At 41.4% G+C, this 25441-nt stretch overlaps 2 protein-coding genes across 3 annotated transcripts in view; one reads left to right on the top strand and one right to left on the bottom strand.

The window, feature by feature from the left end:
• Positions 1 to 8854, bottom strand: part of capn15 (calpain 15) — a 35224-nt gene extending 26370 nt beyond the window's left edge. The window contains exon 1 of one of the 2 annotated variants that reach the window (XM_056366124.1): positions 8631 to 8854. Coding sequence is in view for 1 of the 2 variants with exons in the window: in XM_056366123.1 (XP_056222098.1) it covers positions 4049 to 4227 (179 nt within the window). In the remaining variant the exon portion in view is untranslated. Of the gene's footprint in view, positions 1 to 4048; positions 6520 to 8630 lie in introns of those variants that run through there. The other variant, XM_056366123.1, reaches the window with a different exon arrangement.
• Positions 8855 to 11103: 2249 nt separating this feature from the next.
• Positions 11104 to 25441, top strand: part of LOC130162929 (ankyrin repeat and fibronectin type-III domain-containing protein 1) — a 137066-nt gene continuing 122728 nt past the window's right edge. Inside the window, exons 1-2 of the mRNA XM_056366831.1 lie at positions 11104 to 11274; positions 15764 to 15859. Of these exons, the coding sequence (XP_056222806.1) occupies positions 15843 to 15859 (17 nt within the window). The 5' untranslated portion in view covers positions 11104 to 11274; positions 15764 to 15842. The remainder of the gene's footprint in view (positions 11275 to 15763; positions 15860 to 25441) is intronic.

Below are 25441 nucleotides of genomic sequence, written 5' to 3'. Positions count from 1 at the left end.
CAGTGAAGCCTGAGTCATAGGGGACAACACAACAACATAATTAGGGAAGTTCTGATGAAGTGACATTGAGCAGGACACATTTTAATGAGATGAGAGACTTCTTGAGACAGAACATGAGGACAGAATAGGTTTATAAAATGTTATAGTACTGGCGTTGGGACAAAGACTACTATCAGAGCAAGTTAGACAAAAGGTCTTTTGAAAAAGTGCCCTTAGGGTGAGACATTCCTCCAATAAGCTTTGCGGAGGCTATGCACTAAGAACAATTTTAAAAGCTGAATAAATATTCCCCTCTCATGAAAATGGAACAGCGCACGAAGGGTGTGATGCTGTAGAAACAAGGGTGGCGTTGTGTAAATATTATGTGTCAGGGTAACGCCATGCATGAGAATATCTTAGTCTGGTTGCGCTTTTTATGATGTCAAGTTCAACACAGTTCATTGCTATTGTTTTTATGTGGTTGTTATTATGTAAGCCGGGCCCAGATGATCACACCTTATGATCAAGGCCTCATAACCCAGGACTATTATTAAAATAAGATGTGACTTAAAAATGTCTTCCGAAGAAGACACTGGAGATACCAAGAATACAAATACTGGTCAAGAAAGGAGAAAATAAACGGAAAGAATGCCAGTCGCTTCTGACCTCTAGCTATGCCCTCTGTGAATATTTCACGACCAGCGTTCATTTATGACAAGTGAATCTGTCAGCGGTGGAGACAGCTTCAGACATTTGAATATTTAAACAGAAGAAACCATCTGACTTGGTTTCAGCAGACATCAGAAGCAGGGAGCAAAGCGAGAGCAGGCAGGAAGCTGGCAGGAAGTTCCAAAATCAGGGAGGAAGAAGGGAAAGAGATGGCAGGGGCACGGTGCTGCTGCTCATCTCAAGTTCCTGCAGGCAACCGAAGCTGGAGGGCAGGAGCACTGCTGACACAGCGTTGCCTCCAGCCAGAAGGGAACTTCTCAAACAGGCAATACAAAGTATTGTTTTACTTGCTGTTACCAAGGCACAAAAAGGCAAACCAGTGGGAAAAACACTTGCCATGAGGTTGCTCTAGCTCAATGGCTTCTACCTGACATCACTAAACACTGACATTAGTAATCAGCAGGTTACATGGTATTCTTCCAGAGGTGCCATTTGGCAGCACAGGTTTCATTCGTGTGTGAGACTGGCAGGTTACCATGTGTGGTCTTATCTAGGACCCAATGAAATTAGGTTACTGAACATATGCTACACATTTCCATGGCAACAAGAGTGGGGGAATCTGTAATCATGTCAGTTGCAGTGCCAGTAGGCAATTTTTTTTCTTGCCGCATCAATCCTCTGTTTTCCAAAGAAAGCCACACTGTGAGACAAAGCCAGCATGCCAAATCTGTTCTGGAGGCTTGGGGACTGTCCTGACGCGGCCCTGTCTTCATCAGACAGACAATAGCAATAGTGCGTTGAAATAATTCAGACATAAACATGGCCAGTGACCATGCTGGTCCAATCCAAGTGGACCCACTTTAATCCAATTAAAGGGAGGAGAGCCAGTGGAATGGAGCTGGAATAAACGCCATCATCCATCATGCTGGGACAGTAGAGACACTGGGATCGACTCTGGAGAGAGCACACACTGATTTTAATGGCTCAGGGCTTCCACCCAAGGCCATGTGAACGCAACGCACTTGCAATAAGGAGCCAAGATAAAATCAAGCACATTATTGATTAAAACAGAGAAATGATTGAGATTCCAAAGTTATAAAACATTGTGGCTCACACAACTACACCTCTGTTGCAGACCTTTGTCTGCTGAGTGGGTTTTTTTTATTTTTTTATCTTGAGTGAACCTTTACAGATGAGCTACTGATTCAGACAGTGCACACAAACACTTCCCAAAGTCAATGGGTCACTGTTGGATGAAAACAAATTGAAAGTAGCCAAGGACAGGAGTGTTCATGTGGTCTCCAAGCTAAGAAAAACAAGGGAAATAAAAGGTTTTATAGGACAATATATTAGAGAATAAACTCTATGAGGATGGCTGAAGTTAAGCTGTGCTCATAGTGTTCTGTTGTTTCTATATTTCATGCTCTGTCACAGCTCAGCAAAGCTTGCCTAACGTTGTTAGGCTCACAGAGCAGTGCGTCTATGTGCATGAGACTGTGAGCGAGTGTATGTATGAGAGAGCGGGAGTGGGGGTAGATAAGAGGGCATGTTCCAAGTGCTGCTGCACAGTCTTTCTAAAACATCTATTGTCAGAATATGTGTGTGCGCGTCCCTGTCTGCCTTGCAGCAGTAGACAGTAATGGTGTGTGCTGTCTATCTCTGCATGTCTGCACGTGTTTATGTGCTCCGCTGACCGAGGGTGCAGTCTGATTGGTGATGGAGGCAGAGGCTTGTTGCTACAGAGATGCGGGAATGCAATGGAAGACTCTGTTGAATAAAAAACAGGTTGACTGCATGATGCAAAACTACACTGATGGAATGATCTACACACTACACACTTCAGTTTCAGTCATGCATGGAGGTATGGTTGATGGAAAGTCTGAGCTAAACCCAGCCCCTGTCTATACTTTAAAACTCTTAGAAGAGTAAGCAGGGGAAACCATGACAGCCTTAACTATTAAATGTAGAGCAACTGCAAGCAAAGCATTGACAGCGGCAGGCAGGATTCAAGAAAGATGAAAGCCCAACTGGAGACTGATGCTGAATAAATAATGACATCCATTGTGGGGAAATGTGATCGGGCTCTCTGAAAATCAATAACTAACAACCGGACCATGATGCCCTGAGTGACTCAGCAACAACTTCAATACACTACAAGCGGTCGATATCCGCTGCCTGTTTTCGTTTTGGGAGACATGACCCAAAAAAACTGAAGGAAAACTGGAAACACTTCTGAAACAAGTTTCTGTGAGGGCGGTTGAGAGGATCATCTTTTGGAAGAAAAAGTCAGTCAAAACTGCTGGATGAGCTGCACATTCAAACTGAGCTTCTTACAAACTGCTGATAGGCCTTTCACTGTGTTGACAGTGATTCAGAAGGCAACGAATGGAACAATGGATTATTGCACCACAGTCTTTTTTCTAGATACAGTAACTGAATATATCTTTTTCATGCAGTCAATACTGAAAAACACAGTATGTGTGAATAGCATGTCTCTTCCACAAATAGTTTGCCCTGTTAGACATAAATCTCGCTAAACTACACAGCAGTATCTATCTCGAAAAGTAAGTTTGCTCTGGGAGAAATTCGTAGTATGTGTTGTAGTCTGAAAACCCCCAACAATTTCAGACAATCAAACTAAGGAGCCTCTATTCACAGTTTTCTGAGGAGGGACAATAGATGTGAGTATTCCCTAAATAAAGAAACACCACAGTGCAGCCACAATTACCAAGGTGCACTCCAAGAGAGTTTCCACTCAGTTTTTATTCATTTTCAAAATTAACACAACTGAATGAAAGCTTGTCTTGAAACCTGATTTTAAAAAAGCATGACAGCAAAACACATCTTCTAATTACCCTTGGGCTGCTTTTCATTGGGCTCACAGAGGTTAGGTCAATCTATCTGTCCAGGCAATCCACTCAGCACTGACTAAACTGAAGCACACACTGTGCAGATGTGCTTGGAGGAACCAATAGGGTGGGATTTTCGTTTACAAATCCGGCTTAGCGAGATTTTGGATGCATCATAGAAAAAAACATCAAAATGTAGGCTTTGATTAGATAAGCTTTGATGAAACAGTGAATTTGATCCATAGCTGTGAGGTTATTGAATCCTCGGTAAGCGTTTATAGAAGTCTATGAAAGAGACAGCATTAAGTTTCTCAAATGGACAACACTGATTAACAGTGTCATTTTACAGCACACATCACCCAAATACTGAAGCCAAATACAACATCAGCACAAGCACACTTACACCCACAGCTTTAAATGACAGCAGTCCTGTGTAATACAACCCCCACTACTCATTCCTCCTACGACTTCCCCAACAACCAGCCAAGCCAGTCCAGTCTTGCCCGGAGTGCACTCAACTGAGAGGCTGGTTAGACGGTGCTGGCTCTTACCTGCGCTCTCGATGAGGCAGTGGGTGCTGCTGCTGACGTGTGATGAAGGTGGTGCCCCACACCGGGCTGCTGTGGCTGTTCCTGAGCCAGCCCACAGGGGGTGACGATGGATAGGGGGTGCTGCGGAAGCCATGGTCCGACTCAGTCTCTGCAGTGAGAGACGAGGCTGAGCTCCCCATCGCCACAGCGATAGGAAATTAGTCTCTGAATGCACTCTGATAGAGAGATCTGCTTGTTTTGTTTGCCCCTGGAGCACAAAAGTTGACAAGGGATCCACAGTTGTATTCAGTGAGACACACTGATTGGGAGGATACTAAGGGGGTTGTTTTGACTACACCAGCAAGCCTTATCATGTGTTTCTATTTGCTGTAAACTTCTTGTTTACAAGTTTCATGCTTCGAATAGGAAGAATTTCCTCCTGCAAAAGAGCTCCGAGGGCGTTTGTGTAAAAACAAATGAAAAACACAGCAACAGGGAATCAAAGATAAGGGTACTCAAAAATGAGTCTAACTTGCAGTGGCCAAGTATGCAGATCAGGGTGGATTTTCCTACAGTGCACAGGAAGAAATTCTCAATTCAAATAGTAATTTGATGTGTGGAGCGCTGATTCCAATGCAGCAGTTGGTCTCTGAGAGGAGAAAACAATTTTCTCACAGCAAAGGCTCATAATTCTGTCTCTTGTAGACTTTAAGCCTGTAGCACTCTGCACCATGTCTTCCATAGTGCCACTCATAATTCCTCCCGCGTTCCCTCTGACACATCTCCCCAGTCTGTGCAGTCTCATGCCTGGTTCCTTTTTCCTTTGCACATGCTCAGAGGTTCGGCATAAGCAGGAAAAGATGTGTGCAGAAGAACATGTGTTCACTGTCTTTCAGCATCTCAGCAGTCACACAGTGCACCTGTGGAAAGCATACGGTTCAAGGAGGGGGTGGGGGGAACCCATCGGGGATGTCACAATAATATCAAGGTCCATAAAGACAGCTGATACTGATCAATGATGGCATAGAACTTGCTGGAATCAAAGTCTCGCAGAATATATTCACAGGGTTATTTACAATGTGGGCAATGCAGAAAAATCAATGCATTGCATTTCCTTGGAAGGGTGTTGGCAAACCTACAAGTATGCTAATGTCCAAGTCTCATCTTTCAGACATCCAGTCTGACTAACAGCTGCTGTGGAGGTTTACCAGTAAAACACCCCAGCTGCATTTTTCCCACTGGATAAAACCTCATGTTTGAAACCTTTGGGAAGGGCTTTTTTCAGAGATGAGGCCATTTCTGGTATTTGCAGAATTCTGGATTTCAACATGAGAAAAAAAAAAAAAAAAAAAACCACAACAACTCACACGAACTTGGGAATTTAACCTGAAGAAACCCCGGGTACAGGGAGGTGTTGAGTTCTAAAGGAGCTGCTCTTTAAACTTCAACTGTTGCCACAGCGTGAAAATATTTACAGCTCAGCTTGAAGTTCTGTGTAACATCCGACAAAATACCCGAGAGGAATGTTCCGTTTCAGGCTGCGGTGCTCTGCCAACGCAAGGACGGGAGATGATCCTAGTTTCCGCTGTCTGAGAGACACAGCTTAATTTCTGTCTGATCCCACCGCCGAGGCCGCCCGGTCTAGTTCATCAACTTGCTCTTGGATTTATGTGGACTTGCCAGCCTGTCATAGCAAGTCTCTACAGGCGAAGCAGCTGAGGGAAACAAGTATCATTCCAGTGAATGATTCCGCCAAGGGGGGAGAAATCACATTTGCATGCACTTTGACGAGTATCGATAGCTTGTAAAAACCCTGAGGCCGAAGTCTAATGTCAGCTGTATTCCGTGGTTTGTTTTAGCTTTAATTTACATTTAGTATTAGATGTTTATCATGGCACCAACACAGGGATCACATGGGCTTAAATCTATAGTTTAGCTTCCCAGTCTCAGTGAATGTTATACGCTCATACGATCAATAACCGATAATGAACGCATACATAGGTTTTCAATTTAGCCTATTAACAGCGCTGCAAAGCATTACTAATATAAAAAGGTGGTCTGTGTCCGTTTCCACGCAGCAGCTCAGAGGCCAGAGAGAGTACCGTGCAGTGGGCGACATACACGTTTAGGAAACGTGGAAATAGCCGAGGAGGTCTCCTCCAAGAGGGCGCACTCAACCGCAAATTTCACCATCTCCCGCCGGCTTCATTCCTGCCTGTGTTCGTTTCACATTCCCAGCGTTTGGGCTGTAGATGTTGAGCCTGGTTGTCTTACATTAGGAGACATCCTCCTTCCAGTCCCGTTGTCGCCTTGGATGTTAGACTGCTCACAGTGTAAAACTGCTCCATCCCAGAATGCCTGTTTATAATGGTTCCGTTTGGGTTTGTTATGCTCCCATTATATGTCCTTATTGTCCCAATGTAGCGTCATATATTCTTCCAGGGGCTTTAATTCTCCCTCGCTGATAGCTTGAGCGCAGTGAACGGGGATGCAATCTCCTCCTAACAGCGGATTACTGGAGTGTCAGCAGAGCGCAGGCGCACTGGCCCGGGGAGCAGAGAAAAGCTGGAAGGCTGCGTTCACGAGATTTAAATAAACCTCAATAGAGTCCAAGACAGAGAGGTCTCACTCATTAATGTGAATAGTATCCCAGGGTAATGACTGCCAGTGATGGATGTCAGAAACAGATCAGACAAGATGAGGCTTGTTCATTCTGGGAAAACACTTGGCGGTAAAAACACTCAGACACTGTCTTATAGTCGAAATTTCCTTATGTTTTTCTGTTGGTTTCTTGAGAGAGATAAGGCTAACTATCAAGGGCACTGCCAGAGGAGATAGTGAAGGGTTAAGTAGAAGACAGTGGTGACTGCAACATTCATCATTGCTCAACTGTCCCTGCACATTACTGAGATAAGCCTTCAAACTTTCCCTCTCCTCTCTCTTCCACTTCATATCGTTTCACTGACCTCATTCCTGAGCTCTTGTTCTGGCTCTGAATTCACAGTGTTCACCATTAAAACGGTGTACGAAGGCCTAACTCTTACCACATATTTTTATATTCTGAATCATTTGTTGCAGAGGAAGCTTTGGGTTAACTATTAACCATGAAGTACCAGTGCAGCTCAAGCAGACTGAAGGTGTGCCTAGTCATTTGTCTGAAACATAGTTTAACCAGGTTCACAGGTGCCACAAGGGTGTGTTTCTCATGCAGTGTTGCGACTCAAACTGGTCTGTCTGGTAAAGTTGACCTAAGCAAACAATATGTAACATACTTGCTGATGTGGATGCACGTCCAACCCCAATACCAGAATGCATGACTGATGACTGGAGCTTTCAAGAATGTCTGTGTGATACCGAAAGCAGGACACTAACGATTTACTTGTATCAGCTATAAAACTCCATTCAAAGACCAAAAGCAAGCAGGTTGTGCTATCACACTGGGGTGTTTCAATTTAGCCAAATCTATCAGAGTATCAGATTTACTAAGAAGACATACTAACAACTACAAAGCAGAACATAAATGCAGATATAACTGAATTACCAAAGCAGCTTGCACATATTGTAAGTATAAGGCAGCAAAAACTACACTGATGAGCAACCAAAAAATAAATTACAATAAAAACAAAACAAACAAACAAAACTGAACATAAACCAGGCCAGAAGTCTGAGGACTGCAACCCTTTGTTAAGGCTGCACCTGTCCAAGTGCCACCTGTCTCTATGCAAGTCAGCACCCTGGGATACAGCAGCTGACACAGCCAGTGCCAGAGAGAAAGAGAGAGAAGGAGGGAGAGAGAGAGAGATTGGATTTCATTTCTATTCTCCAGGGACACAGAGGGGGAAGAAGGGAAAGGGAGGATGTGAGCTGATTTCACGGTACATTGTAAGTTGTCATTTCTACACCACCCAAAATGTCCTGACTGTGGCAAGCTTTCTCCCTCTCTCTCTCTCTCTCTCTCCAGTGGACATGCTCAAAGCAGAACACAAATGATTAGACATCCCTCGACAAGTTCACTTTCAAGCAGCCTAATGTAAACAGTCTAGATTTTATTTTGCTGTCAGTTCTACAGTACAGCCAAAGCTTCAACTGGATAAGCTGAGGTCAGGTCTGTGGACACATATCATCCACCAAGCTGAAGAGTCAATGAGCAAGTCAATGTGCTTCTGTAATATCTGGATGCTAATTTATCGACCTGACCTTGCACTCTGACTCGCCCAACTCCCCCAAACTGACAAGCAGAAGAAAAATGCCCATGTTGTCGTTGTATTACACTGTTATGTAAACTGAAGCAAATAAAGAGGGGAATTAAGTAAACCTCACAGCCGTTATGTGTAACCACTGTTAATTATACGAGACACTGTCACATAATCGATCTATTTGTGGACAAAGTGTAAGCCTGTGAGCCCTGTCAGTAACGCTAACATTAGCCATACAGTGTAGCCAGATGAAAACTCTGAACAGTCCCATTGAGACAGCGGGAGCCGAAGACGCCGGGGTCCTTGTAAACAAAGACACTCTATATTCACTCATTTGGTCGACATTATCGACGCTGTCCGACAGCTGTGTACTTCGTAAAGCTCACTCAAAACCCGGTTATTCTTACCTCAAGTCGGTAGAAGGGAATTATTCCTGTTTTTCAGTCGTCTGAGCGTTAACTTTTCACAGCCATCGAGACGATAAGTTGTTCCCGGGTTGTACTTTAGCTACCGTAACCTCTCCAGGCTTTAGCTACGCGCTCTTCGCCGCGGTTGCGTGTGACAAACATGTATATGTGTAGTTTATTTTCACTCCGCCAGGTATTAACGGGACTGATGCGACCGTGTTGGTTTACCTCAGACAGCCCAGGAAGGAAGGGGAATCTCCAAGGAGCAAACAGAGAGCAAACGTACGTCAAATGCGTACCAAGGGGTTGTTTGCTGCCGGGGAGCGCCAGTAAACCTACGTAAATTACGTTCAAGAATGTAAAGGCAGAAAACTACATTTCCCATGCTCAACACGGACATTTTCAACTAGGATAGCTGGGTACGAATGTCGTCACCACTGACAAACATAAATAACCAAAAAACATATATTCTCTGCCTTACTAAAATAGACTAATGTTGAAATGTGTCATGTCGTATTTACCTTTCCTTATGTTAGCATATATTGTACAAATATCCAAGTTATGACCAGATTTAAATCAAGTTTCATATCGCGGAGTATTCCCATTCTACTTCCATGCCAGTGTCAGATGATGGCACTCTAGTGTCATCTAGTGGTATTGAAATTGAACCATCACCAGTCTGATTTGAACTGTTGTGTTCAACAACGTGTGGTTCTGAATGCAATAAAACAGATAATTTCACATCTCGAAATGTATATCTCGTTCTCTGCAAGCCTCATTGCTGTTTCTAGAAATGAAAATTATCTAAAGCATCCAACAATGGTGAGATCAGTAGAAGTTCTTTATCCATCAGCCTCTGGTTTGCATCAGCTACACTTGATGGGAGCAGACTTACCGTAGGAGACAAGTGAAGTGCCCTATGATATGATATGATATGATATGATATGATATGATATGATATGATGCGGCTACTAAAATTGTGCAAAAAACTGAAGATAATGAACATATATATCTATATCTATATAGATATATATATACATATCATGCACTGTTGCTGTTGTAACCACAATTATCACCAGTGTTACGTGTTACTCATGCTCTAATGTTGAAAGTAGCACATGGGTGAATTTTTCTTTGATCTGTTTTCTTATGTGTGATTGCTTTGAAGCACATGAACTGCAGTCTAAAATGTACTAATCATGGCTACTGCTGCCTCTACTACTTTTGATTACCTGCAGCTTTATCACCACAGATCTGCTCTCAGCAGACATTACAATCCTCTGATGGTTTAGTGATTGTCTATCTGTTTGTCTGCTTTCAAGTTCTTGCAGAATGACACTGGGGGAAAATAACAGTCTGTCAGGCTGGTCTCTACTTATTTACGTCTGGTAGCCATAGTTGCAGGCCATACACTACCACACACAGCACCACGTATGCTTATAAATCATATAAGATGCATCTTTAGTTAGGGTTATTGTCTGGTATTGTGATAATGTAAATCAAAAGTTAAAGGTAAAATATGCCCCTCATAATCTTTGTTTTAGTACCAAACAGTACAGTTTATTGTGACCTATTGTTCTTAATGCAATGTTACAGCTGTTAAGCCTACTTGAATGTTGGTGCATTTGTATATGGGGGCTCATGTAATATTGCTGTAAAGTTTTTTTTCTCTAAAGGGAAATTTATTATTTCCAGTCAACCTGCAGAGTGCAACCTTAACTTTTTAGTAAGCTACAAACCATGACTAGTCTTAATTGCAATTCACGCATAAAACATTGCTGAGAACTTTCCTTATCTTAACTTTATTTGATGTTCATATTTGCTGATTACTCTAACAATAGACATACACGAAAGCTGTCCACTGACTATAATTAATTGAGAATTTAATTTCACCCTGTTTTTTTTTTTTTACTATGTTGAGTTGTGTGCTATTCCTTTTAAACTATGAGTGAAATTTAAATTTCATTAGGATAAAGAATAGCATGTGAAACATTCAGTGAGTCTGGATTATCTCTGTTAATGCCGGTGTCACCCGGGTTGTTTGAACCGGGGAAGTTCAAAGGATTAGGCCAATATCAACCGGGTCCATATACTTCAATAATGAGATAGCAGTGCGAAGTCTAAAAACCCATTAATGTCTTATTAAGATAATTGTCCTGTGTGCAATCAATCACCAGAATGAACCTGGACTGTGTTTGTACCAAAACCAGGAAAGCTCACAATGAGTGAAGTTAACACTGGAACCTAGTGTTTGTGTGGATGTGAGAATCACACAAATGTAACCCTGGTGAAAATTTAAGGAAATCTTTGTGAAAAAAGACGGAGTCCCATGAGTTAAGAGACACAAACCATAAATCTCTTGGATAATAGTCATTTATCTTCAGGACTGAGTGAGGCGGGGCAAAGCATCCTATGATAGACACAGGCAGAAGAGTTGAGAATGAGTCTGGGCGGAGAAAGTTACCGCTGGAAGTTGAGTCTCACATGTCGTGTTGTGCTAGTCCTCGCAGCGTTTAGGATACATGCTTAGAAAATGTTAGTACTGGTGTAGAAAACTTTATGTTTTGATCATACTGGCGGGTTGCTAACCCACACGCGGCTCGGGAATACTTGTAAAGGGAACGGAGATTTCTTCGTTAAGAAGGTATGAGAATGAATGCATCTTTGTACACTTTTTTTTTGTCTCCATTAGACACTTGTGCACTTGCCTCTAGCTAGACTGAAAGAGGAACATTTCAGTCGCGACTTTTCTTCAGTGTTTTTTATTCGGGCAAACTTTTCAGAAACGACTGAAAGTAGCTTGTTAGCTCACTTCAGTCAACTTTTGGTCGGTGTATTGTTTTCAAAGGCCAGTGTCGGTGCGTACACACTGTTGTCATGACAATGCTAGGGAAACCCAGCGCGAGGCACGTTGGGAGGCACAAAAGACACCAGCGCCAGTGTTGAGCTTTGCTTTTCTAAGACTTTCCCAGAACGAAAACTCCTGTAAAAATTCACTGCAAGTCTGAAACAAAACCACCAAGAGGGTTATGTTGTCCCCCTTTACTCTTCTGCATGAAAACGTCAAAGAAAGATAGGCAGCTTTACAAACGTTTAGTTATTGGGATCCTGTGTCAGTGGAAAGAAGAGCACTTTGGGTGGTAAGGGGGTCAGAAGGATATGTGAAAACTGCTAGGATGAGGTGTGTCCTGTGTTTATATGAGACAAATTGTGACCCTGCTAGCCAGGAAAGGGATGCTTTTAGTCGGCTCTTTGCTGTTTCATGGCCAACACACATGTGGAAATGACAGGCTTCCACAATAGAGAGTGAGCAACACAATTGTCTTAGGGGAAAAGGAAAAAGATGTGTGTGTGGGCGAGTGGGGGGCAATGCTTACATGAGGGGAAGCAAATGTGTGTCATTGTATGTTTCATAGGGTTTGTGTAGTGTGTGTGTGTGTTTGTGTGTGTGTGTGAGCGTGTGAGCGTGTAGAGGGTAGGAAGGTGGGGTCAGGGTCACTTTACATGGTCATGGACACATGTGCAGACAGGAGGGGACACATGGGGAGTGGTAGTGTCACTAGTACAGATATAACCACATGCATACAGTAGGCTACACACATCCAGACAAAGCAAATCAGTCAGCTCCTGGCATGAGTGAGGCTAATGACAAGCAGGATAAGCTCTCCCCTCTGATGACTCATGATTATACTTGTTTACAATCTTGAGCAAAGGAAGTTTTCACAACTCCAGGTGCTAAAAGATGACAGTCTGATGGACCAGTGCCATACTTGTCATTAGTTGCAACGCCAGCAAAATATCCTAAAGTCAGCATCCACTCTTGCCACTCATAAAACACTGGGTGGTCAAAACACTAGGGAGACCAAACTACTATGAAGCAGGAAGCCTTCTATTTAATTATTTTAATAACATAAATTATCTTTTATTTTTCTAATGACGAATCTCTCAAACTACCCAAAGAACATTAAAGCATAGCTACTGCATTCAGCAAAGGTTGCTGTTGGGTAAACAGTAAATCACTCTCTGGGTTATTAAATGTTAGAAAATGCTGAAAATGCCCATCACACTTTTTCCTAAAACAAGCCAAGGTGATGTCAGACTGTCAGTCTGAGCATATTCAGTTTACTATCATTTGAGATAAAGAAAAGCAGCAATTCCTCATAATTCAGAAGATGGAATGAGGGCTTGTCATTTTTATTTGAAAAGTTACCAAAACATTACATTTTATTTTTGAATTTTTGTGGATTAATTGTCTGTTGATTGACTAATCATTTTAGCTGTGTTTTGAAAGGTCTCTGCATGATTGTGGAACCTTTAGAAAAAGAAATGATAGGGTAACACATTTAAAATTATTACCATGTGCTCTCCATAATATTGATGGTATAATAATACAGAAAAATACTCAGTATGTGATACTTAATAAAGAAAAAGTATGAATGTGCTATGTAACTGAAGACCACAACTTGAACCTATTTGAATTACATTTTCTACAATAATTAATGATGATGGAAATGTGTAACACAGTGCATTTAATCTTAGTCTTTTTTAACAAATGTACATTACAGTAGCACATGTATATGTGCCAAACTAAAGTGGCAAAAGGCTGAAACGCTAGAGAGAAGAACAACTTCAGTTTAAATGTTGGTGAGATTATATTTGAGATAGTAATCTTTTCAATCAGATTCAGAGCAAAAGAAAACTTAATAGTGATTTAATGCAGAAACTATCTGAATAAAATCCACAGTGCATACAGTATGTTACTATACACTGGGGTCACACACATTGATATGAATTATGCATTGAAAGATAATGTATGGCAATATATTGCTGCATTGATTATTTGTCCTGCCAAAGATCTATGTCTTCCCTCTCTTCTTGTGTGTTGGGGCATGCAGCTGCATCTCTCGAGTCTGGCTTGCACCCGCAGGGCCTGGAAGCACACTGACGAACTCACATAAACATACACACACACACACACACACTCACTCATTCACACACTCATGCACATGGGGCAACATGAACAAGCCTACATCAAAGATACATCTGTTTCTTATGCATGTTTGATGGGACAGGCAGGCAGCGGCTGGCCACTGCTCCAAGTTACTGCACAGATTAGTATGCATGACTTGGTGGAAGCGAAGCCGTGAATGTGGATGACGATGGTGAGGGAAAGAAGTATACAGCACAGATTGACTGTGCATTGAAAGAGAAGTGTAAGTGTCCGATACTTCTTGTATTATTAGATTAAAAATGACAGCTTGATGACCTTTTGACTTTGGAGTAGCACAAAAACCAGGTGTTCATGACCAGTGACCAAAATGTAGCTACTGCTAAGGCTGAGTGAAGTGATATGTGGATGGAACTGGAGCATATCACAAAGCTGAGACACCAGCAAGTTCATAACTCTTTCCTCTGTTGTGCAGTTGTCTTTTGTTGTTGCTGTTTGATGTATTGTTGGCCTTTTTAGCTGTGAGCAGCTGGTATAAGTCCCTTTGTCTGGTTGTCAGCCTGCTGCCCAAACTTTTCCATTCTGGAACACAGTAACAAAAACGATATCAGCTGGTTTCCCAGACAAAGATTAAGCCCAGTCCAAGGACATTTAGGAAAATGCTCAATAGATCTCTCCAATTCTATTTGTCAATATTCTGTAGGCTTAAATGAGCTTTCCAGAGCAAACTGAGTTTAGCTTAGTTGGTTGGTCAAATTCAGTGTTTACCATGTCAGACCCCCTGGTTACAAATTGAGTCAAATGAGCCAAAAAAAATCTTAATATATTAATGTATTGATCATTTATAAAATTAATTAATTAAATATTTCATTTTCAACATCTTGAAAATGGCTTATGTCTGTCTTAAAAGCATGAAAAAATAACATTTGCAATAATATGAATGGATAATAATATGAAGTACAGAAAAGTAGCCAATCTTATTAACATTAGATTCATTTTCCTGTGATTGATTAACAAACTAACAGTTTCAGAACAAGTCATGTTCATCATTGAATTCAGGTTAAAACAAAACAAAGTAAATGATAGGCTTCAACAACATAATCAAAATGCCCCTCTCTGTAATGTCAGTCAGCATCCTTGTACAGCACAGAACACATCAAGGCAAAGGTAAGCGCATGTAAAACAGAAGTGAGTTAGTTTGCATTTTTTATGCAGCACTCACTGTCTTCATTCGCTGTCTTTGCTCTGCCAGGATTTTTCTATCAAATCAGTGAAAGCTGGGATTGGCTGCTTATCAATCTTGACTGGAGCAGATCTTGGCACAGCGAGATATGCGCATCCCAAATTTAACTGTGTTTCACCTTCCAAAACATCCAGCACTTCTCTGGATCAAGGTCCCGTCGGTTCAACTTGACAGTATGTTTCCTTCTTGCCAGATGTTCTGCTTAATTAACATGCAGGCTTGGGGGGAGAGAGGTGTCACCACCCAAACATGGTTTATCCAGGTGCCTCAGCTCTGCATAATTACTTCATATTAACATGAATATTATTAATTAGTTTCATGGTGTGTTTCCTGGAGTGAGAAACAGGTCAGTGTCATTGGTATACAGAAAGGTTTCTTGGTGATGATTATGTAAGAAAGTCTTAACATTGTGTTCAATGTGCTCTTGAGCTGAAATCAGACATTACAGTGTGTATTAAATTTTCAGGCATAAAGCAGTGGTAGTTGAACAGGATCCTGTCAGGATGAAATGACAAAGATGGAGAGACTTCGATAATCATGACCACTTTTATTTCAGCACGTCTTCAAATTCTTCAGATGTTTAAGTAGAGGGATAGTAATTGTGAATACATGCAGGAAAGTCTGAAAGCCAGAGAAACCAAGGCTAGCTCTGTTTTCATCATAAATCACACAGTATGAGGACAACTTTGAAACTCAACACCTTAAGATCTGAGAGACCTACAGAGGCCCTTAAAGAGACAGAGAGAGGGTGTCAGATACAAAGGACAGACGGTGATTGTACTCTCTGCATGTTCTCAGAAACACCGGTTAAATCTGTGGTTTTAAGATGAGTGATGAGTTAGCATAACCCATCAGTTTATCCATCATATCCCTCTCTTTACGTAAGTTTTATCTGTATGTTAACCCACTACCAGGCTAACACATACTTGTGTATGTTCCCAGGTAAAAGCCAGGAGTCACAGTGTAAGAGGAGGCACATCAACCCAAACCTGGGGAGCCACTGGGGCGCCAGGGTGCTGGAATGGAACAACTCATGGAGTAAGAGAGACTTTGTCTTTATTTGTGTCATTTGACAGATGCTTTTACACAGCTATTTAACATGTTTTATTGTGTTTACTAAATGAACTTCCCGTCTCTATTTTGGGGCTTCCTGCAACTGTTGTTGCCCACGCTTCAGCTCTGTGCATGGCATTGCAACTGGAGAAGCATTTTAGCTATATATACTAGCAGACTGTAGATTACTTAAGCTCACTGAGTCCTTTGGATCCTGTAAAATATGAGTTCTTCTAACCAGTAGTTTCATCTATACTGTGTATATCTTTAGCCTTTTCTTTTTGAAAAGACAATTTGAAGACACATTTGTTTTTAAAACACTCTGGTTTAACAGTACTGGCTTTGAGGTTTGAATTGAAGTGTTTACATGAGCTGAGTTGAGGACATTTAAAAGAGAACATTAAGATCCTACAGTGTCTGTCTGTTTAAAATACAACATCTTGACAGAAATTGAAAACAAGCCTAGTCACACTCTTCTTTATGGACAACTCTTTTGGCAACCGACGATGTCCAAACAGATGCTCTGTGTTCCTCCAACTTGTCTCTCAGTTGGACAGGTTGATGAGGTGCTTGAAGGTTTACATGTCTCTGCATTTTGAAAACCTGTTATTTTCTATTTTTAGAAAAATGGGAATTATCATCATTCGGCACGCAAAAGGTTGCAGTTTGATGTAATGAATGGAGTTTCTGGGAAGTAAGCGTTGACACAATCTCACAAGCACAGAGAATACAAAGAAACCCACATATAATCATGAATATAGCTTGGTAGCAGTTGCACTCACAAATTCATCCAAACACACACAGACCCTACTTTTTAGGGCGCGAGTCAGCAGAAAGATGAAAGAAGACTGGGGATGATGCCACAGAGGAGCAATAACTCTGCTGTCTGTATGAAGGCAACCTACCGAACCCTACATACCTCCACTCCTCTTTTGTGAATGAGCTATTCAGCTCAACACTGCTAGACTGGACAGATACATTTTGACATATGTCTATCTGTCTATCTTTTAACATGTGTTGTTACTCTCCTCCCACCTGCTTTGCTTCTTTCACAGCATAGTACCTTCCTTTGCAAATCTATCCCCTTCCCCTTTTTGTCAGTCCTGCTGTGGCTGGGCAGAGTGTGATAACAGCCATGGGAGTTTTATCTTCTTGGCTCTATTGCATGCCTTCCTCCCTTATTCTCAACACATTTCTGCAGATAGCAGACACGGGATTGGCATTGTGTTTCTGGGGTATGTGTGCACATGTGTGTGTGCACGTGTCTGCGTGTGTGTGACTGTTCATTCAAGTATGTGTGTGTGAATCACGCACTCCTTGTCATTTCATTATACCTATCTCTCACCAGCACAAGTAGATGCAGCATGTATAATTCATACCTGTGACTGTGCCTAGGAAGGGATGCGTGCCTACATGCTTTTCCTCCTACTTGCTACACCCCAACCTGTCAAGTAAAACCATTCATTTACAGTATGTCAGTGCTGCCCCCCCCCCCCCCCCCCCCACCATGTCTTGTATTGACTGTAACACGTCAGTGATTGTTGAATCATCCTGCTCATTATCCAACACCCCCCTGGCTCCTGAACCAATGTGACTAGCTTTCTTTTAATGATGAGGTTACGCCACCAACCTGCCGCCAAACAGTGGAGTGGCAGAGAGGGGCTCCTCACTTGCGCAACTCCACTCTCCTCTCTGGCCTGTGACTCACTGGTGAGTCATGGCAACAGGGGAAGGGGTTATGAATGCACCCCCAAGAGCGCACACACATGTCCTCGTGCTTGTACTTGAACACAGTGTTGTTAGGTAAACAGCCGTGGAGTCACAGCGTGCTGATGTTCATCGTGGTGTGCTTCTGTCAAGTGAAGTTAAAAAAGTGGTGTGTGTATGTTTCTGGTATCTGTGTACACCCACGCAGATTATATGTCTGGCCTTCCTTTCTCTTTTTCTCCCTGAGTACACACACACACACACATACACACACCATTATTTCTAATAAAACAATTGTAATAGAGTTTATCTTTTTCATATGAGAACCAAAAAGCAGAACAAGCAATTGTTTGACACTTGGTGCATTCCAATTACTGTTCTGTTGACTGAGCCCTGAAAAGATAAGGCTAAGCATAATTATGAGCAAAGTTCTGATTTCTATGGTAAATTGGGTTGCAGTATTCAGCCACTAGAGGGCGACACAACCAGTCGTTTCTAAGGTGAAGTGTTGAGCTCAGAGAGTGAATAATATTAAGAGTTTCTTTATTTGAATTTGACGTGGACTCATATTTACTCTTACTACAAACTGATATTTTTAAGATAAAGATGGGTGTTTGTTGATGGATGTTTTTAGTTCATGGATTGACTGAAGTTGTAGAAACCAAGTGATTGGAACAGTATTCCATATTTCACTATTCCCATTTTCACCATTGATTTATCTGTTAATTGTTTTTTTTTCTGTTTTTGATTAACTGATTAATTGATGAGTGTATAAAATGTCAGAAAAAATGTCACATGTCCTATGGATTAACAATGATAAAAAAAATTTAAAAATACAGAAAAGGCTCACATTTGAGATGGTGGAACTGCTGAATGTTTGGTGTTTCTATTTAAAATGACTTCAATGATTATCGAAATGGTTTAGGTTAAATTTTCTGTTGATTGACTAATCAATCCATCAACTTTTCCTTTTGCCAGTGAATCCACAGCTGACCTCTCAGTGTCAGAAGTTACTAATTGTTGTTTCAGATATGAAGGACAACGTTCACAGTAGCATTTGCATTCAGACACAGTTATGTGGTACAAGTTTCAATTTTAATACAATTTTAAGCCAAACAAAATTATAGGTTTAAAACTACTGAAGAATCAAAAGTTTTAATGATCTTATTTTTCATGTTGTTGTGTTATTGTGTTTTGTCAGTGGATTCTGAAATGTATGTAAACCAGTAGCCTATAGTAAACGATCCTTTGAGGACAATAAAAGTGTCATCGTCATCATCATGCTGTCAGGGACTTAAGCAGTGCTGGATTTCATGTGATGGATAGAGCTGCTGTGTGAACACAGTTGGGTTTATATAAATGTCAACTAAATGCTCTGTCCAGAAACCGACATGAAGCCCATTATTACATCTTAATCCCATCTTTTAATATGGTCTTCTAGGGCAACAAAGAGAGGAGATGGCCATAGTGCAGCAGTGTTTAGAAGCTTTTAAGAGCTCATTAATTTCCCTCTTTGTCTCCGCTAACATCAGTATCATTTGTCTGGAGCAACTGGCCAGAACAAATTTACCAGTTCCTTTTTCTGGGGATTAAATTACTTGCACTGAGGTTAAGTTTATGGCTGCAATCTGATCAGGGGTTCCGACATCAGATCTATTCATACGGCCAATGAAGAAATCACTGTAGAGAAATTGAGGTCTAAGCTATTTGAAGGGGTAATGACCACAGTCTATTAGGAGAATTCACACATTAAATCAGCGTTTCAAGGAAACCGGAGGCAGAGGGCCGATATTATAAGTGTTCACCTGGAAATCAGATTCTTTAAAACCCCAAGTTACTTAAAGTATAGAAGAAAAAAGAGGGTAAAAATTGTAAAGTAGTGCTGGTTTGTCAAATGTGCATTTCTATAGGGCATGAGTAAGCATAAATGTCCCATGGTTCTTGTCACAAACCATATGCTTTGTGTATTTATGTGGCTGGTCTTGACTCTGATGAGCTGAGTAAATACTATCTGTTGCAGTGGGCAGGTCACTAGAAGATCCCTAATTGGTCATTTGGCGCTGAGCTGTCAGACTGCAGAACGCAGCGGTGCACAAACAAGTCGCTGTTAATACTTCTAGCCTTTACACCACAGTAACTGTGGATCGACAATACACATGATGCATTTAGCTGTATAACAATGCCTTCTCACTACTTACCCAGGGTGCATTATATCCAAACTACAAACATAAAAACTTTCACCACCACACACCCTTCCTAAGGTCATTCAGAGTACACAGACACAGTGTGAAATGAAGACGCACTTAATGCTTTCTTGTCAAGCCACGGGTTCAGCGTTTGTTCGGTGTGACGGCAGTGACGTCGGACCAGTTGGCTTGTTTTTGCTGTAGCTGCCCTGTTTATTTGATCTGTGTCACAAGTGGGTCCTTGAGGTGCCTGTTTATGTTGTTCTCATCACTATGCATCCATGCTGAGTGGAAGGCTGCTGCATGCATTTGGGTTCAGAAGACAGATTATTGCTGCTTCACAGGGAAAGCATGTGTGTTTGTGTGCTCTTGCTTGTGTGTGTGTGTGTGTGTGTGTGTGAGTTTGTGTCTGTGTGTGTGCACGTGTCCGACTCTCCAAGGCTGTGCGAACAGCATAGCTGAAAGGTCTCATGTCTGTGTCTGCAGATAGACATGATCCCAGCACGTAGTCAAAAGCTTCTACAAACACTCACATGTGTGCACGCCAACAGGCTTACACACCCTTGATCCTTTTATTGTCATTATGTTTTCCAGTTATTTCTTGCTTGTTATTATATCTTTTGGTGTGTCAGATGGAGCTTTGTTGCAAAACACGATCCACTCATCCAGAAAAAGATTCTGATTGTGTCGTGGCGTTGCAAACCACCACTGGGAGAGCACTCATCTCTTGTCAAAACGCCGCCTCCACATATACACGCACGCACACACAAATGTATACGGCAGCGGCAGCCTAATCACTCTCCAGACTCTGATGACAATGAGGGATGACACACAGCGTAGTTCAAATCTAAGTGAACTGCTGCATAATGAATCATGGAGGGTGGTCAGCTGGACATCAGACATGAGCAAAAACAGAAACAGTGGTCGGCTTCCATCAAAACAGGAAGTGTGTGGTGTGTGTGTATATATATGTGTGTGTGTGTGTGTGTGTATGTGTGAGGAAATCACTGGAGTGAAGTAAAATTACTTTCCGAGTTGTTTATGTGAGAGAAAAACAAAGGCAGCAGTGAACATATAAAGATGCTGTGTGAGTGTCAGTGAGTTGATGAAGAGGGAGAGAGGGACAAAAAAGAGGCAACAAGAAAGGGAGAGGGTGTTTTTGAGAGGGAATAGTTTCCTTGCTTGGAAGTTGGAAAAACACAGAAAGACACCACAGTGTGCTTTGAATATTATAGTAAACAATTAAATCATCAAAACACTGACCCCGTCCTTGCATAGTCGTGACGCAGTTCTCCCAGTTGCTGCCAGATTCTACTGACTGAAAATCCAGTAGCGGTTCAAAGAGACGTCAGAGCTGTTGGACATTTAATGCGCTGCTCTAGGACACTTATACACACCGGATACACACCAGATACTCACCGAAATGGTGGCTTGAATCCAGTAAAGGATGGTCTTTTCTACTGACTACACCACCTTGCTGCCGTAAAGCTTGTGTGTGTAAGCTACACCCTAACACCTCAGTGAATAAACCCCAAGGAGAATTGATTAACTGTCTAATCACGGGGGATTAAGCTGGAAAAGCACCACTGAAAACTGGAACTTTCAAGAAGAGGGATGGGAATACTGGAATGACAAGAGGATCCTTGTGAATATATTTACAGCCCCTCGGGTTTATAATGTATGAATGAATTGTACATTTGCTTGTGTTTACATAGAGCTGTAATTAACTAAGCATTGGACTTTGCTTCATGTCACAGTCAACCTCACATTCTCGTGATCGGCATTTAATTGGACTCGAGTGTAGTTTTAACATCAAGAAACAGTTTTAATCTGCATCCTGGAAGTGAATGACTGATGAATCAGCAGTTTTAGAGGTCAAGGGTTTAAGGAGGTAAAGGGAGTTAAAGAGAAGCTCAAAGTCAGCAGTCAATACTTACATTTGCTTCATCTTTTATTCAGAGCAGCCCTCGGGACTAGAAGCTCTCTAAATTGTGGTATATGTCAGACTGGCATTAAGCAGACGGGGAGAGGCGGGGTGATTTTATAGAGTGAGGGAGGAGGAGATGGATAGACAGCGAGGAAAAGACAAGAGTTATGGAGGGAGAGAGAAAGAGAGAGACAGAGGCACCATGGTTCCAAGTCCTCCAGGCAGAACATTTTTATTTTCCTCTGCGAAGATGATTAATTTAGAGAAAAATGGCTTTCCACCCAGGTGCGTATACACAGTATGTGCTCCTGCTTACTGGTGTGTTTGTCTGTGTGTGACTGTGTGACTGTATTTATAGGACAGTGCTCATTCTAGTCAATCATTTTAAAGAGCAGTGCTCTATTTGGCACCCATTATACAACACAGCATACTGATGAAACAACAAAATAAATAGACTATTGTAAGTTCACAAAATACCGCACATAAATACAGAGAAGAACACAAACTAAAAACACGGAGGAGTTGAATCGCCTCGGGGTTTGTACCTCTTTTCAACCTCTCGGGTTAAAACAAAGCAGACTACTGCTCCTCCCTGAGGGCATGTCCTCTAAGATCGGAGACGCTGCCTGAGAATCATCCCAACAATATTCCGACCATTTTGGTGAAGTCAAAAATAATAAATTGAAGAAAGGTGGGAGGGAGATGGTAGCAGCTTTAGAGTATACTGAAATCTACTTTTTAAAATTCTCAGCTGTTTTCATGCAATTTGTGTGCATTTGTCTGTGTCCACACTTTTAATTAAAAAGCTTTATATGAGTGGGGTAGAGAGATAGTCTTCTCATTTGATTGCACTAAACAGCTACCATTTTTTAAAAATATAAAACAACCTGATATTTTATGTTTTAGGCTAGTCACTACAAATTGCATATCCATTACTACTAGCCATTTCCCAGAGCATGCTGCTTTATATTTCCCTACCTTCCAGGCAGCCATTTGTCACATGAAATATTTTTAGTATAGAACGGTGAGCATTTATTTTTTTGTTTTTAGAATCACCTGTAACGTGCCGTTGTGTTCTAACAGTAAATATTATGTAATGTAATGTGTCAATTTGTGTGCTGTGTAAAAGGCTTTTTCTGAAGCAGATTATTAATTTCCAAAATGCAACTCACATTTGAAAAAATTCACTTATCTTTGACTTTGAATCAACGTAAATGAAAAGCAGAGTACATAGCAAACCAAATTTCTTTACAACCTTTGTTTATCATTGAGGAAAACTGAACAAGATTTTATAGAGAGCATTTTGACTCAGCACTAAACACAATTTTTATTATTGTTTCTGTATAACACAGATGTTGTCAGGTTAACGCTAGGTTAGCTGTCCTGAAGAGCGAATCCTCCTGTCTTGTGTGTGTGTGTGTGTGTGTGTGTATGTGTGTGAGAAACTGTGGGTGAGACAGACTGAGACTTTGTATCCCTGAAATTTCCCCTTTGCAAAATCCATAATATATCAGTGGGGGATATGAATCATGTGGTACCCAGCTGCTATTTGTTCCTCTCTGATCACCCCTTGAGCTGGTTACAGAACGTACCAGACAGACACACACATGCGTGGACACATGTCACAAATTCTTTAAAAAAATCTCAGAAAGATGCTGAAATAGCAAGCTGCTGTGTATGCGTAGGAATATGTACGGGATAGATGAACCGCTGCCAGGAAGCGGGATAACTTGGGAAATGTTTTTTGGCTTTATCCTATAATAATTCATAGATTCCATGATTTACATTTCAGTTTGACGCCACACAGAAGAATACAAACCAAGTCAATATGTCTACTGTGAAAAATGATTATCACCTTCTGTATGTGTGTGATCTCTGAACACGAGCCTTGCTGCAGTTTAACTGTGACCAGCTAATCTTCCACAGAGAAGACTAGAAGGAGAGAAGTGGTCTTCTTCGTTTTCTTCCTGGCTTTGCATTATCATATAAATGACAGCGGCAGCACTTTGATAATATTAGGACATTCTGACAAACGGGAGATTATTGGAATTACATAATGTAAATCAAACAGAGTTTCTGTTTTTTACAGCTTAGATGATCGGAGGAAACATTTCCATCAAAAACAGTTTCTAAGTAATTCCTTGATCTATGTGCTTCTTTTTGCCATCACACACCTGACCTGGAAGTGGCATGCTTGCAGTGAAAAATTATTTTGTTTTATTTTTATTCATTATTTTGTTGAAGTAGCAAATAGATGTAATTCAACCAAACAAAAATGATTAATAATTAAAATTGAATAATATAACCCAGGTTATCGTAATCTTGTGACAGGCGGCAGGTTAATCTCATCCAGATTGAGAACCTGCAGGTATAACAGGTGGTTTTACTCCCAGCTACAGATTGCTGTAGTTTAAAGCTACCGTTGTAACCCTTTTGAATTGCTGTATATACTGCAGGTGCAACTGCAAAATGGGTGGAAGTGCAAGATTTTTACAGAATCAAAGAGGTGTTGAAGGTAATAGACTTAGAAAAAGAGAGAGAGAGAGAGAGAGAGAGAGCAGAGAAGCCCAGCTGAGAGCTAAAGGAAGATTTCACTAAAGATGGGAAATAAAAGAAAGGAGAGAGGAAAGTTTACAGAGGTGACGGCTTGGTAAAAGGCTGACGTAGAGGCAGGGACGTCACAGCCTGAACACACTCGCACAGAGGGAGAGAGAGAGAAAGAGAGAGAGAGAGAAGTTATCCTGAGGCTTCTTTGCAGTGCCCCATGATGACTCATAAAGACGATAGTAGTGCTCATCCTCAGCATGTATGTGTGTGTGTGTGTGTGTGTGTGTCTTTCTATAGCGGGTGAATATCATCTCATGAGGATATCAAAGATTTTTTATCCGGTGCGCTCCAAAATGATGGTGTTCATTTTATTGTAAGTAACGTAGGTTTTGTGTGAGTCTCATTTAGTGAATGGTCCTGTCTGACTAGTCCCAGCGGGAAAGGCTGCTGAATGCTGCCACAGTAATTACACGTCTTTCACTTTCTCCAGGGCTGGCTGCTTCTCTCCGGTCAAATGAGCTGTAGAGTGGTATTGATGTATCAAGGTGTGTCTTTGTCAGTCTTCAGTGTATCACAAGTCGATATTGATTTAACAATCGTGATTACACACATGCCTCACATTTGCATTATAGTCCGAACAATACAGGATGTTTCAGGTCATATTATACCAGGTAGGGGTAAGATAGATAATCTGATGATGTATCAGCTGATATTTGTTGGTGTATATTGATGTTTTTTTTAACATAAACAAATAACCAGAACCACTGTTTTTGGAGAAGATCCCAGTTCACTCCGGTGGACGTGCTATGTAGTGGGGAAACTCTTTCTAAATTACCATAAACATATTTTCGGCATGTAGTGGTCGATATCTATGCAACATACAGCCATGAAAAGCTAATACTGATCAATATTATCATAAACATGCGCACACACACACGCACACACAAAAGTGACAGGAAGGTAATGTCAGATAATGTTTTGGTTGTGTTAATTTGCCCACCACTGGAGGGACTGAGTTCAGTTCCTGACAGCTGTGTGTGTGTGTGTGTGTGTGTGTGTGTGTGTGTGTGTGTGTGTGTGTGTGTGTGTGTGTGTGTGTGTGTGTGTGTGTGTGTGTGTGTGTGTGTGTGTGTGTGTGTGTGCGTGTGTGTGCGTGTGTGCGTGTGCGTGCATGTGTGCATGTGCGTTGAAAGCTGGAAA

The sequence above is a fragment of the Seriola aureovittata genome, chromosome 21 (genome assembly GCF_021018895.1).
Source record: "Seriola aureovittata isolate HTS-2021-v1 ecotype China chromosome 21, ASM2101889v1, whole genome shotgun sequence".
Lineage (NCBI taxonomy): Eukaryota > Metazoa > Chordata > Actinopteri > Carangiformes > Carangidae > Seriola > Seriola aureovittata.
Note: the sequence above shows the minus strand (reverse complement) of the source record. Positions and strands in the feature narration are given on the sequence as shown.